This window comes from Pangasianodon hypophthalmus, chromosome 9 (assembly GCF_027358585.1).
Source record: "Pangasianodon hypophthalmus isolate fPanHyp1 chromosome 9, fPanHyp1.pri, whole genome shotgun sequence".
NCBI classification, from domain to species: domain Eukaryota; kingdom Metazoa; phylum Chordata; class Actinopteri; order Siluriformes; family Pangasiidae; genus Pangasianodon; species Pangasianodon hypophthalmus.
In genome coordinates, this window is record NC_069718.1 from 16,631,382 (window position 1) to 16,649,743 (window position 18,362).

Sequence of the window (18,362 nt, forward strand, 5' to 3'; positions counted from 1 at the left end):
ACACAACAATGAACATTTTATACTTTACCTTGGTAGTTTTTTCTCTAACAAATGGTTGAAGAGAAGTTTTGTTTTTGTGGTTACTGAGAAATAATAAAGCAACCTAAGCCCTCCTAAGCATCTCTCTCTCTCTCTCTCTCTCTCTCTCACCCACACACACACAGAGCTAATTCTTCTGTACATTAGCCCTCCACCCTTGTTAGAAGAGTGAGCAAGGGTGCTTCCTTTCCCTAGTATGCCAAAGTAATCTCGTTTCACCTAATTATACACTGTAGATTACATTTGTCACTGTTGTTTGCTTCTTGTCAGAGGACTCTTTAAAGACAACCACCCATAATTCTATATCACCACAGGAAAGGTCTATATTTGGAAAAAGGCACAAATGGATCACTGGCCAAAGCCAAGCAACTATAGCCTTTGAACTATTTCCATAATTCTTTTTTAAAAACGCAGTCTGCCATAAGCTAAGCTATAATACTATATGGAGGTTAGTGGCACCATATGGGATTTTCAGAACTGCATTTAAAGTCCACATGCTCCACCCTGTGCCACACAGGAGAACTCCTTCAAATAACGGACACGTAATAATTATGCAATAAGGCATGATGAGAGACTCGTATATAAAACACGCTTACTGAGGTTGTTTCATGTTTACAGAGAGTTTATCATAAGGAGAAGGGAGGAGCCCCATATTTCAGATTAGAGGACTGAGGTGTGGTTTCCCCCTAAATGTCAAATTAAATGCCTAATGCACTGAATTCTGGGTGTGTATGCAAATCAGATTTATACTCTGTGCATGTGTGTGGGTGTGTGCATGTGCGTGTGTGTGTCTGCTGCTCATTATATCCCCTTAGTTCCTCTACCTAAATGTGTGAAAAAAATAACAGGAGATGACTACTTCATAATTAAAGGAAATTGTGTGCAGTTAAGTTCTTATATTTTCCAACACAGGGATTCATCACAACAGAGCGAGAACTCACAGAGCACAGCCCTAGCACACAGTTCATAGAAAATCACTGATTAAATACGAGCCTTTATATAATTTAAGCATTTCTACTTTGATTAGAGTTTCTGTTTTATATTTACAGACCATAAAAACCTCCAGTAGTGTTATGATGGACCATTTATCAGAGGTTTTGAAATACAGGCTAATACAGTGTTGTAATATGAAGGATTCTGACACAAAGCCTTAAAGTGGTGTTAAAGTGGGGTTAAAGTGGTGATAAATCCCTGCTTGGGTATTGCATCACAGGCTTGCTTGGAAGTCTTTGGATGTATGGGGCAGAGTTAATTTATTTGTGTTTATTTATCTTTGCTAAGTTATTGGATATTATGTTTAAACACTCACTGAGCCTTACTGAAGGACCTTACACACTGGAAAATAAACATATCAATTTCCCTTATAGTTTATAAGGAATTCAAGTTGTAGGGACAACAATATACTGTAATGTGCATTTAAAATGAAAAACATGAACACACACAATTGCCCATCTTTGAATTGCACAATATTTCCCAAGTGCAGAACATACATAGATACACACACACACACACACACACACACACACATACAGATATATATATATATATATATATATATATATATTTTTTTTTTTAATCTAAAAACATCAGGGTGAAAATGACCCTCTATAGTTTCCAATTTCCAACCATCAATTTACCTAATGGAGTCAATCTTGTTCTGTGGCTCAATCTCAAATATTGTTTTATTGGGTTATTGGGCATACAGGAATAAATATACAGTTTCTATAACGCCATTATGTTTACCCTGTGTGGCGAGCATTTGCAGTGAATGGGAATCTATTGTACCTTCTGCAGAATTTTACTATGAACAGTACGTTTTCCTATAATCCATAAAAATAAATCTAAAACATTAAGGTTTATGAAAAAATATGATGCTGCCTCCTTGTTCATTTCAGTTAGAGGTGCTAACAGAGGTTTTTCCATTTCAGTTTTTGTCAGAAATATATTGTCATTATTCTCCTCTAAATAAACCATCAGTTTTAGGTTCTATTTCCATCTGTCCATAAAAATCCAAATGTGTTTTTGAGGAGTGTAGTCATGCTGTTAGCTCTTGTAGACAGAATTTACCAATGCTCTCTTTCAGGTTTTCATCTCTGATTAAACTGTGTCATGGCTACGCAAAATGAATCAATGATCCATCTTTAAAACTTCAATATGCTCACTGCACTTCATAAATGTATTATAGTATGGTTATATTGGCACTGGCAATGATAAGCGACTATTTACTGATTACGGTCCAACGTTCGTGCATCCATATAAAACGCCCTACAAAAACGTACAGTGCTAGTTTATGGCCTATTTCTTTTTTATAATTATTGTATCATAATTACATAATGACAGTAAGTTAAACCAAACGTGCCATATATACTGTCTTTTAAACTGATGATCACCATAGCTGAAAACAAAACTAGAAGACTCGGAAAGGATATGTATATAACAGATAAACTGATCTGGTAATAACGCTGGTCCCAAACATATAAAAAAAGGTTGAAATTTCTAATTGGTTTGTCTGAAAAGAGTGTAAATAATAAAGACTATCTACAATTTAATCTCCAAAAGTCACCGTCATTTGAAGCTGAAACTGAGTCAATATCTAAAAAAAACTTCTGGTGTTCAATGAATACAACTGTTTTGACTCTTGTGGTATTGAATGTACTGCAGTAAATCAGTCATGTTATTAATCCTTATCTGTCACAATCAATGCAGTTAACATTTTCATCTAATAATATTCATAATAACACAGCGTGCTATCAGGCAAAACAAGCCAATTAAAGCACACAAACAAGCCAAATAAAGCATTCAGCATTCTAGCCAACCACCAGCCATACTCAGTTCAACCCTCTTTACCGTGGCGTACCCTGGAGCGATACTTCAGAAACAGAGTTCTCTTCCTGCAGATCTGTGGGGAAACCAGCTGAAGTTTGAGAAAGAACAGGTACACACACAGCAAGGAATGAGAGTACTATGGTTTTACACAAGCACCAAGGTATGCCACTTAAAATAAGGCATCTAGAAGCAAATTCATAGCTGTACTGCTTCATCATAGACTTTCTCGTTCAGTAGCATGCTTGTTAAATTCCTTTAAATGCAGTTGGATTCCCACAAAGTAGAGTTGTTATGCTAACTAGCAAAATGTCAAGGTGGACAATTTCCTCATCAAAGTACCACACAATGGGCCTCATTTCTCAATCTTTTAGTACAGTTGTGTGTAAATATAGGCCAAACAAAACAAAATATTCCCAGCAGATTTTCACAAGTTTAATCAAGCAATGCTGATTTATTTCGTACTCATGTGCATATGTTGATGAACGCCAATCACCTGTAAAGTGCAATATGTCTTCACAGCATAGCTCATTTGCATTTAGCCCTGTCCACAAAACTACATAAAAGGAAAAGCTCACAGAGAGCCAAAAGTGCAAAATGAGGACAAAGTAATTTCTAGGAGGCAGAAGTAGAAGTTCCTTTGACTCACATCTATACCAATAAAAAATGGTTAACAACGTAATGGTACCCAAAAAGGCCAAAATCTGGACACAAATTACAGAAAAGGTGAATTATATGTGAACTGAGTGAGGTGAAAAGAAAAATAGTTTGGCCTGAAAATGGAGGGAGATCTACACTATACCCAGGTGATCATACACATCAAGCATGTCACACAGGGAAACTTATATTTAATTGTTTTGTCTCTGCAACTGAAGGCCAGAAGTCTCTCACACAGATGCACTTCTCAGCCTCTCATGCACCATTGCACTCGCTGGGTTTTGTGTTGGAAAAGCAAGAGGACATGTGCTCTTTAGGAAATCTGATATATTCCAGAAGAAGCCCAGTGATGGCACACAGCATGCTGAAGGTTTAAGGTTGAGACATACCAGATCAGTCACTTTATCTCTCTTGGAAATGTAGAAAAGAACTCCAAGCACTCACAAAACTTGGACATGCACAGGAATGACCAAAATCATTTTGTTGGTCAAATTAGTCAGTTGCATTGCGTTAAAAGATGATGTCAAGGCAAACGGAACTCATTTATGCCATTTTCTCTCTACTTAAAAAAAAAAAAAAAAAAAAAAAAAAAAAAAGGTACTGCTTTCTAAGTATCACTTCCCTACTAAGCACTAAATCTTCCTGTAGCCTACTGCTAGAGACATTGTAGCATATCGACTTATGGCTACTGTATGCACAGACCATCCTTTTATAAGACAGCATTTCTTTTTTCTTAACTGAATAACTAGTGTTATTTGTCTTAATTTATGGATTTGTGCTGGCTTACATTCTTTAATGATTAACATTTCTCTAACATGTCTAACATGAAACAAATTGGTTTCTCTTTGTTTATTAAATCTACATGTGCAATTGAAATAAATAAGCTATTATGCCATAACTCACGCCAATTACTTGATTTGAAGTCAAGCATTCAAAATTCACACCAATGAGTCTCCTTACACGTAAACTTACACAGACTCAAGAGCTCTCGATATGAACGTACAAACATTTTTCTGAACTATTTTAATGAATACCAAATTTCTTGTTTAAATGTTCATATCCAACTTGATTAAGGGCCAAGCTTGAGGGGAAAAATGCTATCCTGCTGCATTGCTCACTCGATGATTATTTATCCAGCACCTTTTTCGGTAACATACAGAGGGAAAAACTGGATGTGTTTATAAATCTTTTGCCACTGGTAGGACGCTCTGGTAATATCAGCTCTGGAAAGAACATCACACTGAATCACAGTGTCAAACTCTTAATGTAATTAGATAATGTAAATTGCATACTAAAAGGTCTAATAAAAGTAAACAAATCTTCCAACTGTACAAGATATTTCTCTATAAAATTAAAGGTCTTTCTAAAAAAAAAATGTTCTCTTAGGACAGTCCTTTGCTGTGTATTAGAAATAATGCTAATAATATTATTCTAAAGCTCATAACTACATTATAAAAATCCACTTCACCCTTGCAAGCAAATGATTTGGTTCTTGCATGCTTCAGCCAGGCTTGTCTTCCTGTACTTTTCTTTCACCATCATAAGGAAATCTTGTGGCTCCCAAAGGATACAAGTCTAAATGTCACTCTGTGCTACAGACTAAGAATAGGCAGTGAACCTACATTCCACCACCAATGCAGTAAACGCAGCCAAGCACTAAGTCCAGTACTCTAAATAAACTTAACCAGCTTATTTATCTTGACACTGAACTCAAAACAATGACTCTGAACTGAACTTTCTTGACACAGCCCTATACACTCTGCACTGGGAAACTCCATTGTATGTTAGTGTGAGAATCATATGAGTTTGGCAAACCATTCCTAAACAAAGCATCGTACAACAGACAAAAACACACACCTCTTACCCCTGCAAGGCTTGAAAGATGCTGGACAGGTTCAGTGTGTTCTCTCTCACACTGATGACACAAAGACACTGAGGAGTGACTGGAGCTCTTAGACACAGAGCTATAGCACTCTGAACACAGACTTTCTAAGGACTGCAGAGAGGAAGAGAAGTAATATAACGTTTGGGTGAACTGAAATGACGTATGATTTGAGTGATTTGAGTGTGAAAATGAGTGAAGCCAAGAATGAAACAAGAAACGTCTGCAAAGAGATCGGAAAAAGGAAATGAAGGAAAAAAAAAAAAAAAATTGCATAAATGGTCTTTTAATGATATCTATAGCAACTGCATGAATAACAACAAGCAAAATATCAGTGGTGTGTTTCCATGGCTGCTGTTTTAGTATTCTAGGATTTGGCAATCAATAGCTAATTGTGTACCACAGCAAAAGAAGAACTTCCTCTTCATACCCTGCTTCCTAATGAGAGGTGGTAATACACACATACACACAACACACAAAGGGAAAACACTCACAAACTACTAATTTTAGAGACAATTGTAATACCGTCCTCAAATATTGCCCAAAATAGAGTCTATGCCCTTTGCACAATCTGTCTTGCACTGTACTGAAAAGTATGATTCACCAAGCAATGAAAGAGTGCTTGAAAAAAGAAAAAAAAAAAATGGAAATTGTAGCCATGTTGATTTTCATATTCAAATAAAGTGCATAGTCCAAAAGGAGCGTTACTTTGCATGGCAGAGCTTGTTGGTGAAAAGGCATGTAACATCTATTAATGCTCAGACCTCATACATTTGATTTAGTCATGGTTTCAGATAATGTTGCCATCAAGACATCAAGAGATAAGCCAAATAAAATTATTAAGCACGATAAACATCGTAAGAAGTTTTAGTAACAGGTATGATAAACATGATAAGAAATTTTAGTAACTAGCATGATAAACATGATAAGACATTTTAGTGTACCATCATTACCACCTTTAGCCTACCAAAGGGTTTTACAACGCTCAGAGAATGACATATGAGCAGAGAGCACCGCAAGCACACACAGGTTTAGCACATTATTATCTTGTACGTCACCCAACAGTACCGAAGCAGTACTTTGTGCTGCTGTTGAAACTCTTTATTGCACTCTGATTATAGGGAACTGAAAATTAGAAGCACTTCCTGAAGACACTGAAAAATGTGCCTGGGGTCCCCCTGTTGGTGCAGACTGGGACTCAGGCTTATTAAATAAATAAAGTGATATCATGTTGAATGTAGAGAACATGTGTGTGAGTGTATTTATGAATTACCTTAGCATCACCTTTCTGAAGTGATATACTCTCTGAATTGGCATAGAAACCGTTGTTCTCCTCTGTAAAAAAGACAAGACAAAGAGAGAAAGCCAACTTAAAACAAAACTGAAGAGAATTCATTAATCATACTTACAACATTCTTCCCATGCCTATCATTTCCTGTGTCTTACTCATCTATGATTCATGTTGCAAGTGTATTACAGAAAATTACACAGCATATTTTAGCTATTTCTACTCACTGTGAAAAATAAGGTAATTCATGCACTAATCCAAATGTTTTTCCCCACAACATGCTCTGTCATATAAATGTTTACTGCTTATGAACGATCATCCTCTGCTACTCTGATTGGCAGAATTGTGTGCATGACCTGCCTTGCTGCTGTAAATAAAACTAAAGGTCTTTAGGAAAGCAGATAATCAACTTACTTACAAACATGATCATAAACTGCAGCTGCTCAAAGCAAACAAAGACCAGGACAACACAACCCTATCCATCCCTGTCCATAAATGATTGAACACATGCATGGCAAGCAGAATGCAGAAAAGCAGTGTTTAACTACCTAAAAATAAAAGCTTAAAAATCCTCATATATAACTACAGTTCGTCTTATGGGAGGTCTTTTTTTTGCAACTGTATATTTACTCTGCACAAAGCCAGTGTTTATGAGAAGCTGCTGCCAAGGTAAGACAAATCACAGGACACTGAGGCAAATGACTCTCCTGAAAACAGCTAGCGCCATATAATCTGAACTTGTAGGACAGTGAAAGACAGAAAAGTGAGGAGAAAAATAAGGAGAGCACATAATGCCATTTGATAGCCCTCTGCACAGCCTATGCAACATCTTATAGAAGGTACAGAATGCAACTTGCCCCTATAAATGGCATATCTGTACTGAGGCTGCTGTATTGTTCTTATACATGCTTTGGAACTGGCTAGTTATTTCAAAATGTTGAAAATTTGTAAAGCAGGTTTTGTGCGATATTATAAGAACTCTGCTCGCCTGAATGTGGTTTAGTCAATTATTCACAAGTGGGAATTTATCTATTGGCTTTATCAATGAAGCAATCTGACAGCAATAATAGATAATTATCAGTATAACCTCAGTGGTGATATAGCGATCCCTCCCACACATTGACATCCAAAGAAAGCAACATGAAGCATGAAACATAAATGTCATGAAACAAACTTGAAACAGGAACCTGAAACAAAAATATGGAAGGGTAACTGGTGTAGCAACGATTAGGGGAGTGACACCACCTGCATGTGTGTTTCAACGAAGGCTCCACAACATTGATACAGAACAACCACTAGGCAGCTGCTCGACACGATCCAGTAAACTGTGTGAATAATATTACGTTTCAGCAACATGGTGAATATGAAGGCGATTGTGTGTATGTGTGTGTAACTGGTGCCAAACATACCATCCCTGTCAGCTGTCATCTTTTCATCACCCATTCAGGATTTTTGTTTAGATATTTGATGGTTATTATTAGTGTTGTTGATAGGTTTAGTCTTTAATAGCCGTTTTATTCTGTGCCGACCTGGCCACATCCTTCCTGTGTTGCTGTGTGTTAGGTCTTGGGTAGGAGGTTTCAGCTGCTTGCCGCCACCAAACACGGTGGTAGAGGTTTGGGGTTATCTGGCTAATGGGGTATTTATCCATCTAGACTGTGTTTATATAAATGGGACAGTTATGATATTTATGACCTCAACCTAATTACAGAACTTTCCAATGACTGTAGTAAACACTCAGTCTGACCTCACCATGTGCCAAACTGAACTAGGGTTTGAACAGTTAATTTCGACTTTACTCACTGTACACATCACAGATTAACAACAATACCAAATGGAGATGAATATACAGTTGTACTGTTAGGCTTAAAGTGTAGGATAAAGTGTTACGCAGTTTCATGGTTTTGTGTATGGCCCCCATAGTGGCCAGGGCCTCACAGGCACACGCCCAACAGGTTTGCCCAATTGGTAATCTGTGCCCAATTTGTGTAGTAAATGCTAATGTAAAGATTTTGTTTAATGTTTAACATGATTTGTATTTGTACTGGCCGGAAGCACAGCAGAGTATTAAACTACTTTCCCAGACAGAAAGTGAAAAACAGACCTGTCAACACCGAAGGGTAACCACGCTAGTAAACTCCAGTTTCTAGAGTGGTAGGCTTCACTGTGCTGTTTGAACACAGCTGCACTGACCAGTGCAGGAGAGAAAGCAGCATTCTTAACTTCCTAATTATCATTACCATTAAAATTATTCATAAGGTGTTAAACTTCATTGTAGGCCTATTTAACCTATTTTCCTCTCACATTCAACCAAAAAAGTGCTGTTTTTGATACTATTTTTGTATTTTCAGTCAGAAATTTTAAAATGTTAAAATGCTGAGTTTCTTTTGAGTTCCTAGGGAAAGCTTGGCAGGTCCGGAAAAGTGTTTGAAACAGAACAGTCCACTTCAAATTTACACACGTCTTTTGACTTTGTACTTATGAATATAAACAAAAAAGCAGTGTTTTTTTTATTATTATTATTATTATTTCTAAACTGAAATGTTTCTAAATTTTCTAATTTCGGTTCTATTTTCTATGACGCCCCCTATGAAAAAAGTTCTAAAACACTGAATTCTTGGAGATATATGTTTTTCATTGGAAAAATTATGATAACTGGGTTGAGGATATGACTAGACATGAGACAGAATTTCATTGTCTTGAATACTGCAATACAAAATACTGACAAGACATATTTTGCTACTCTGAGGTGCATCATGATATTTCTGTTTAATATTCATCATGAGCTTTAGCTCTTCTTAGACACTAGGCAACAGCACCAGTGGTAGCAGCATACAGAGCACGAGGTTGGTGAGTGGGAGCCTAATTGCCTCGAAGAATGCTTACTTAATAGTCCAAAAGGTTAAGCTAATCAGAAGAAAGCGTTATGGCACATGTGTCAAACACAAGGCCCGCAGCCTTGTTTCATTTGGCCTGTGGAATGACCTTCAATACACTACTGCTCAACATTTTCACATAAGTAGAGTAGCCATCAAAAGGGTAGTTACCGTACACCACCATGTCATGTGTTGTGCTGGCAGTGGCATAACCAGAAACTAATTTTGGTGGCATGAGGAAATTTTCTTGTATTTTCTTACAATAAAATGCATTGATATTGCAGTGGTTTGATTTGTTGTCATTACAAAAAAAAAAATCAATTAAAATGTAATATTTTATTAATGTCAATATCGCATCGTGTTAATATCGTGTCATGAAGCCTGTATCGGGATATGTCTCATATTGTGGATTTAGTGTATCGTCTACTTAGTACAGTTCACATATAGACTACATCGCCCACAGAGAAGGCTGGGGTTTGAGTAAATGAATATTCCTTCGCGATTTCATACTTCGTAAGTGTACAGCATCTATCATACTCCTCAGCTCCCAAAGACTTCAGTGGCCATACTTACAGCCTGTGTAAAGAAACTTGCACTTAAGCAAACATATACTGTCTTACAAAACACACCTTTACTACAAACATCACACTGACCAAATATGTCTGTTGTGGCAACTGTGAAAACTATATAACAACCAGGTGTGTAACAATATGGCAGATCTTATCGTTCGAGGCTCTTGGTTTGATATGCACATTGAACACTATATTCAACATACTGTATAATGAATTACGCAATTCGTTATAAAATACAGTTTATATTCTGCCAAGTGTAATAAAAATTTGAATTTAATCAAGTCCACACTCCTCTGAAAAAGTAACGTCCTCTTTATCTCGAATCAAGAGAGGCTACAGGCGCGCGCACACACACACACACAGACTCACACACAGACTCACACACAGACTCACACACAGACTCACACACAGACTCACACACAGACTCACACACAGACTCACACACAGACTCACACAGAGAGAGAGAGAGAGAGAGAGAGAGAGAGAGAGAGAGATGCAGATAAGAGACTCTACACATCAGTGGAGCATGCAGGATTCAAAAACACATCTAGGGCTAGAGAGAGCTACCCAATAGCAGTGTGCGAAATAAAAAAATAAAAAGAAGCCCTGTGCTTCAGATACCGTCATGTTGGAACAAACACAAAAAACGTCACAGATGTTTGTATTCTTGCATTTTGCATGTATGTACTAGCATCTATATCAGTTCTTATCTGGCATATTCCCTGATCACTGTGAAAATATGAAACTTGTAGGACAAGTGTCTAGGTAAATTATCTGTAAGTGTAAATCAAGCATGTAGACTTTTTCCAGAGTGGAATTTCTAAAACATTTACAACCTATCTCATTTAGTGTCCTGTGTAATGTTGTGAGATATACTAAAATGTTTGCATCCTATGATCCTATGTGTTATATTACATATACAGAAACATCAAAATAAAAAAACAAGGCAACTAGGATAAAACACTTCTCAAAAACCAGCTGAATCAGGAGCACATCACCGTTTTTTTTTAATAACAAGCATGACGAATAAGATTATCCGTACTATACACAATGACACAAGTGTGGAGTGCACCAATGTTAATTTAAATCATTTGACAGAACATCTGTTCTCTAAACAACCTACGTTCACTTGCGGTACTAAATTCGCTTAGTATTGCTAGTTCGCCTTCGCTTGCTAGGTTGCTCAGACGCAAAGAAACGATTAAAGTGAGGATGCATATGTTTGATAAAAGACGTGTATGAAGGATAAGGTGAGGATAACACTTACACAAACTTTACTCATTATTTAACCAGGACAGCTCACTTTACATTAAAAAATGAAAAATTCTGGCAAAGTAGCCTACATGTAGACATTGACAAGTCACCAACTATTTATACTTGTGTGCCCACAAGTATAAGAAGTTTAACCTAATTAGATTGCAATTACATAATTTAGGTCCCTTAGGCTTATAATATTGTTGACTGACTAGCCTAAAAGCCTTAGTTGACCATAAACCATCCATAAGATAACAAGCCTTTGTCCCTGTAGATAGTTTGTAAAATTTACAACTGCTAGTATCTCATAATCAGGATGTTACACACCCTACACTTGGAAGGTCACTGGTGAGAATGAGATGGCAGAGGATAAGCCACCAGAGGACAATTCTGCTGGGGCTAAAAACCATGGCGGCCTTTCTCTACACTAACAGCCTCATATTTTACACTGCTGATTGAGGAAGTCTCTGCTGCTGTCAGACAGCTTACACCCGATTACACAGTCTGAAACATATACGAATGATTGTGTTTGTATGTGCTGTGGAAATAAAAACGGAAATGAATTCACTTCTGTTCGTAAGTGCCTGCAGAAGTCTGACTATGTCAAATAAGTACCTGACTTTTCTCTCCTCCTCCTCTATCACCACAGCAACCGCTCTGCAAAAGCTGAAAACAAAGTTACTAGGAGCTCTTTCGCCACGTCTGATAACAGAGTGCAAAGTATGTCTGTGTTTACATGGAGGGGGGTGATGATGGGGTAAAGTGCCAAGATGTAATGCTCTTCTTACTTTCTTACTGTAACAAGCTGACTGCCACCATAAAATCAATTACATGTGCGATGGCAACAGAGTATCTATAAATGTATGTACTGGGATCTCTAAATCTTTAAAATCAGCATTAATCTTTGCCCTTTAATAATAGACTACACAAATGAATAGTACAACTGACACTGAATAATTTCAATACAATGCAAATCTTTCTAAGCACTCACGTTTTGACGTTTTATCTACCGACACTGCGTACAACATTCTACAAACCTTAACCTAATCTCTGAAATCTAAGTCGTGTCAGCCCTGTCCCCATAATTCTTTGTAATAGCGACTGGAATTCAATGCATACACTAGAAATGGTCTGGAAATGGAATGACCTTTTCCCGACAGAGACACACAATACGGATTAAGCCTTTTAAATAACAATCTGCTTAAATTTACAAGAAGGACAGATTACGCCATTTTTTTCTGATCTACACAGGAAGAAAACACTGGTGATGAAATATCATTCCATGGAACTATTGTGTAATGGAAAATACATAAAAAAAAAAAAGGTTGACAGTAAATAGTCTTGTCTGATTGAGTTTAGATGTGCAAAGTGTGTGTTAGGGTTGTGTTTTCTGTGTTAGAAGAAGGCAGCTGACTGAGGAGAACAGCATGTAACTGAGTGACAGAAAATTTCCACTCAGAGAGAGAGAGAGAGAGAGAGAGAACACATCCTAAAAAAGATACAGGTCTTGAGGCAGGCAGAGTTTTAAAAGGAAACCCAACACAAGCATACTTTGAAACACAAACCGCTGACCTGTTGCACGTGCCTGTAAAAAGGCATAATTCAAATATCTGTCAACTTCTCCAGCACATTTCTCACTAAATCCGTTATCCACAATATCCTAGTCTACTGCCCTACACGCCCAGGCCTACTTCTCTAATATCCTACACCTAAAAAAGGGAATCAGAAGCCAAACTATTTACTTCAGGAAAGATAGTTCAAACATTCAGCGTGTTTTTATCCTTCAGCTACATGTCTGAGGTTTTACATATCAACCACACAGGCTAACTTCTTAACTGCGTTGTTTTAATCTAGCGTCAAAAATGGCGCACAAAAAAAACTTCGATATAAATACATACATATATGTATACATATGGAATATGAGATAACAGTTACACATAAGAAAAGTGTCTTTGTAGCAGTTAATGAAGCGTAAACCGATAAATAGTACTCGAAGCTGAACTGGACTGTCTCTGGCAACTCCTCGTCTGAAGTACCGTTAAAAACTGAGAAAGTGTGTTAAACTCACCACCACCCTGGGAACCGGTCTCACTCATTTCAATAAGCGTGTCCTGAGCGGACTTTGCCGTGCCTCGACTCGTCATGGTAAAATGTTTCAGAAGTTTGTAAAAGATAGAAAATAAAACGCTTGTTTTCTACAGTGGGCTCTTTGCTCTAGCCCACGCCCCAAACGTCCGCGGTGGAGAGCGGTGGCCTGCTTGCTAACTGCTCTGCTCTGCTCCTCACCTCACCCAGCGTCACTCAGAGCCTTCTTACATGGGTATTTCAGCTAGAAGACAGCCCACAAACCACACACACACACACACACACACACACACACACACAGTAGAGCTGGGGTTTAAAGGGGAGTAGCAGAATGACATCGGCCTAAACGTGAAAAGCAGCAAGAGGAAAAGCCTTATTCATAACAGTTCATCCCTTGAATTTCACAGATAAAAATGTTATTAAAAATGATGTTTATATATATATATATATATATATATATATATATATATATATATATATATATATATATATATATATGTGTGTGTGTGTGTATATATAATCCACAGTTTCAAACTGCAAACCAACATTATCCCTTTTCTTGATTGAGTTCAAATAACAGATTTTTTTAAACTATTGTAACTGTCAGGAGATGATGATGATGATGTGTGTGTGTGTGTGTGTGTGTGTGGAGGAGGAGAAGGAATGTGTGTGTGTGTGTGTGTGTGTGTGGGTTCTGTATTTTCTTTAACTGTTTGGTGCTAAGGACCTGGTCCTGAGACAAGTTTTATATGTATGTATCATTTGTTCAATAACAAAAAGAGCAGAAGCCTACATACACACACAAACACAGAGAACTCTGTAGTATCTGAAGTAAATCACAATGGTCCTTAAACCTGTAATGCACAAATTCTGATACAACAACAACAATGACAACAACGACTATAACCCACAGCGCTTTACCACTTCAGATAATATCTTAGGGGAACACACAATAGCTTAGGAGAAAAAGATATCTTAGAAAAGATTTGTAAGTATTTCAGGAGTGAGTATAACACAGATTCATTTGGCACATATAAAACGGTTTGTTTGTTTGTTTGTTTATTTATTTGTAAAATGTATTCAGGATCACACAGATTTAGCATCCTGAACTAACTAGTGTCATGAAAATATTTTTACTTGACCTTTACAAATGAATGTGATTTCTGTACTTATTTGTGAATAACTTCTAGAAAAACCAACTAACTCAGATGTAAAACACACACACACACACACATCTAAAGACAGAAGCCAGTCAATCCCCTGAATCCTCTCAAGGTTATAATAGTTCAAACAAATGTAAAAATCAGTATATAAAATAAAAAAAACAAACAAACAAAAAAACCAACATACTGTATTAACAACATATTATAAATATTTTTTTATATTTTATATTTATACAGACTATATCTTTGAGATTCTAGAAATTAACAATGTTATAAAGGCTTCTCCTTGTGCTGCTTTTCCCATTCACCTTTACGGCGGTATCATTAAGCTACATTACTCTAGAGCCCAGCTCTAGTGGTGTGTGTGTGTGTGTGTGTATGTGTGTGTGTGTGACTGTGTGCCTTGAAACCCTTCTTCTTACTGTTAAGCATAGATGCACATTGCATTAGGAGCACTTCACTCTGATGATAATTTTGGCACCTCCCCTTTTGCTCATTGTCCCAATGGCCGATTTGAATCCCAACCATTTTCTGGTTGATGGAAGTAGACCCACAAGTCTTCTGTGGTGTTTTACAGCCACAATGGATTCCACTCCCTTTCTCTCTGCTTCATGCATATTTTATATTTTATTTTGTTTAATCAGGCAGTTTGCCACACAGAAATAGTAACTTTTTCAGTTAAAGAACAAGATACAAATTTCTGACTTTGCCATAACTTGAAGGGTGAACTGTAGCATGACATTTAGTTTTGATACACACTTATCCGCCATTGAGTTTAAAGCAGGTCTAAAGCAGTTTTCTAGAAATTGAACACATGTTGAACTATGTCCCTTTCTCTGTCTCCCTCTTTCCCTCCTGTAAGCAGGGAGGCCTGTATATAGACACTGTTGGCCAAATATGCCCTTCAAGTGGTTAGTACACCCCTTTGGCCTAGCAATTACACCATGGTTTTTCCAAGGGTGTGGCAAAAAGGTCAGAAATAGTGCTATAGGTGCTTATTTCCTAAACCTCAGCCCCTCCAATCTTGCTACCACGTTTCAAATATGAGGAAAGCCATGTATACTGTAGGCCAGCAATAACATGATAGGATGGTCTGGGTCTAATCTACTTTATGATTATATGGGGGTAAAGGTATAAAGCAGAAATGTTAAGACTGGTGTTGTAAAGTCAGGACAGCAGCGGTTATATTTCATACACTCCTGAGCTGCCGGTGATCCAGACCTCCCCCCCCCTTCACTCTGGACCTGTCCACCGGCAATGCTTCATACTGCCACGAAAACGCTTCAGCTGTTTTCCATGGACTACACCAACACACATTGTGCTCACACACACGCACACTACAGTGTAAACCCATATGAGGATGGGTTCTCTGTTGAGCCTGGTTCCTCTCAAGGTTTCTTCCTATCACCATCTCAGGGAGTTTTTCCTTGCCACCGTCGCCCTGCTTGCTCATCAGAGACGGCACACACACACACTTCACTTTACTTTTGTTTGTGTAAAGCTGCTTTGAGACAATGACCTTTGTAAAAAGCGCTATACAAATAAAAATGAATTGAATTGAATTGAATACAGTGACAGACACAGTGCTGGGCCTGTTTTATTTGGTATTTAGATCACTATTTTGTCTGAACCCTGCATGTAAATAGCAGGTAAGGTTTTGACCTAAGATTTTTCAGGATTGCCTGAGGTTTGACAACCAGTACATATTTTTGCATGATTTGACACAGGAACAATTCAATTCAATTCAATTTTATTTGTATAGCACTTTTAACAATTGACATTGTCACAAAGCAGCTTTACAGAAATATATAAATTCAGTATATAAATTTTAAAAATTATAAATTTATCCCTAAATTTATCCCTAACGAGCAAGCCAGAGGTGACAGTGGCAAGGAAAACCTCCCTGAGACGATATGAGGAAGAAACCTTGAGAGGAACCAGACTCAAAGTGGAACCTATCCGCATCTGAGTAACAACGAATAGTGCAATTATTAATAATTCCCTTCTATAACTGTGTACTATATGGTCAAAAAGTGCAATTGAGTAACCAGGAAATTCATTTTAGTTTTAAACATGAAGTCTATTTTGTTATCAACTGTTCACTGATGGAGACTTGACTGCAAAACTGTTTGTGGCCAATGCAGTCCAAAGCTATCTTCATGGTTTCTAAGTGGTACCATCCACAGTAATCTCATGTATCTTTGGGATGTCCATATGGGGCCATCCTCAGCAGCAGCGAGTGGTTTCCAAGTGATGAGAACTCCAACCAGAAGTAGGGCATCAGGCTAGATCAGGCAGATCCGGAGAGCAGAAGGGGTCAGGATCACTGGTATCTCAGTAACTGAGCAAGGGCAAAACAAGGACAGAACTTTATATAGAAAAAAAATATATGTATAATGTTATGAAAGACTTTAACTCATATGAGCTTATCTCTTCCAAGAACATAAATGTCCTTAGTCTCCCATCTCCCTGTCTTCACTTTACAATATCTTTTCTTTTTTTCCAGCATACTTGTAGTTCGCTACACTGGGTGATACATTTTGGAATTTGGAGCCGAGTACTGAATCACACTAAAAGCCAACATTTTATGAGTTTCTGAATATTTTTATATGTGGGACTGACTTGCGTCAAAAGCAGTAGATAGACATTCATTTTAACCAGAGTTTCAGCACTGAGATGTGAGCCCAAGCATGCTGTACAGTGGTGCATGCAGGAAGCGTGCAGGTATTAAACTACAGGCCTGGTGTGAATTCTACATGGTGTGGAAATGTTGAGTAGTTGGTACTATTAGCTGCTTCAGTGTTATTTTTTTTGCAGGATCATGCAGGCTGGATGAAACAAGGTAGCGGACCAAATTTTCTTTTGTGTTATGAAAAACATAAAAACTCAACGCACATCAAATATCCTAGAGAGAAGATCCAGAGTTGACCTCTCACTTACAGCTTAACATTTTATGATCAACATTTTCCTAACAGCATCCCATGGCTTACTAGATACACTATATTGCTAAAAGTTTTGGGACGTCTGATTTTACATGCACATGAACTTTAATGACATCCCATTCTTAATCTGTAGGGTTTAATATGGAGTTGGCCCACCCTTTGCAGCTATAACAGCTTCAACTCTTCTGGGAAGGCTTTCCACAAGGTTTAGGAGTGTGTTTATAGGAATTTTTGATCCTTCTTCTAGAAGCGCATTTGTAAGGTCAGGCACTGATGTTGGACGAGAAGGCCTGGCTCACAGTCTCCGCTCTAATTCATCCCAAAGGTGTTCTATCGGGTTGAGGTCAGGACTCTGTGCAGGCCAGTCAAGTTCCTCCACACCAAACTCGCTCATCCATGTCTTTATGGACCTTGCTTTGTGCACTGGTGCGCAGTCATATTGGAACAGGAAGGGGCCCGATCCAAACTGTTCCCACAAAGTTGGGAGCATGAAATTGTCCAAAATGTCTTGGTATGCTGAAGCATGAAGATTTCCTTTCAATGGAACTAAGGGGCCAAGCCCAACCCCTGAAAAACAACCCCACACCATAATCCCCCCTCCACCAAACTTTACACTTGGCACAGTGCGGTCAGGCAAGTACCATTCTCCTGGCAACCACCAAACCCAGACTTGTCCATCGGATTGACAGAGAAGCGTGATTCGTCACTCCAGAGAACGCGTCTCCACTGCTCTAGAGTCCAGTGGTGGCGTGCTTTACACCACCGCATCCGACGCTTTGCA

At 37.9% G+C, this 18,362-nt stretch overlaps 1 protein-coding gene across 6 annotated transcripts in view; it reads right to left on the minus strand.

Annotated features, from left to right (window-relative positions):
• Positions 1-13,703, minus strand: part of ano5a (anoctamin 5a) — a 30,772-nt gene extending 17,069 nt beyond the window's left edge. For 3 of the 6 annotated variants that reach the window (XM_053236902.1, XM_053236900.1, XM_034307162.2), the window contains exons 1-4: positions 13,460-13,703; positions 6,675-6,736; positions 5,384-5,515; positions 2,897-2,938 (exon numbers count right to left, since the gene is read on the minus strand). In XM_053236902.1, the coding sequence (XP_053092877.1) occupies positions 2,897-2,938; positions 5,384-5,515; positions 6,675-6,736; positions 13,460-13,535 (312 nt within the window). In that variant the 5' untranslated portion in view covers positions 13,536-13,703. The remainder of the gene's footprint in view (positions 1-2,896; positions 2,939-5,383; positions 5,516-6,674; positions 6,737-13,459) is intronic. The other 3 variants (XM_053236901.1, XM_053236903.1, XM_026918668.3) reach the window with 3 other exon arrangements.
• Between the last annotated feature and the right edge of the window lie 4,659 nt (positions 13,704-18,362).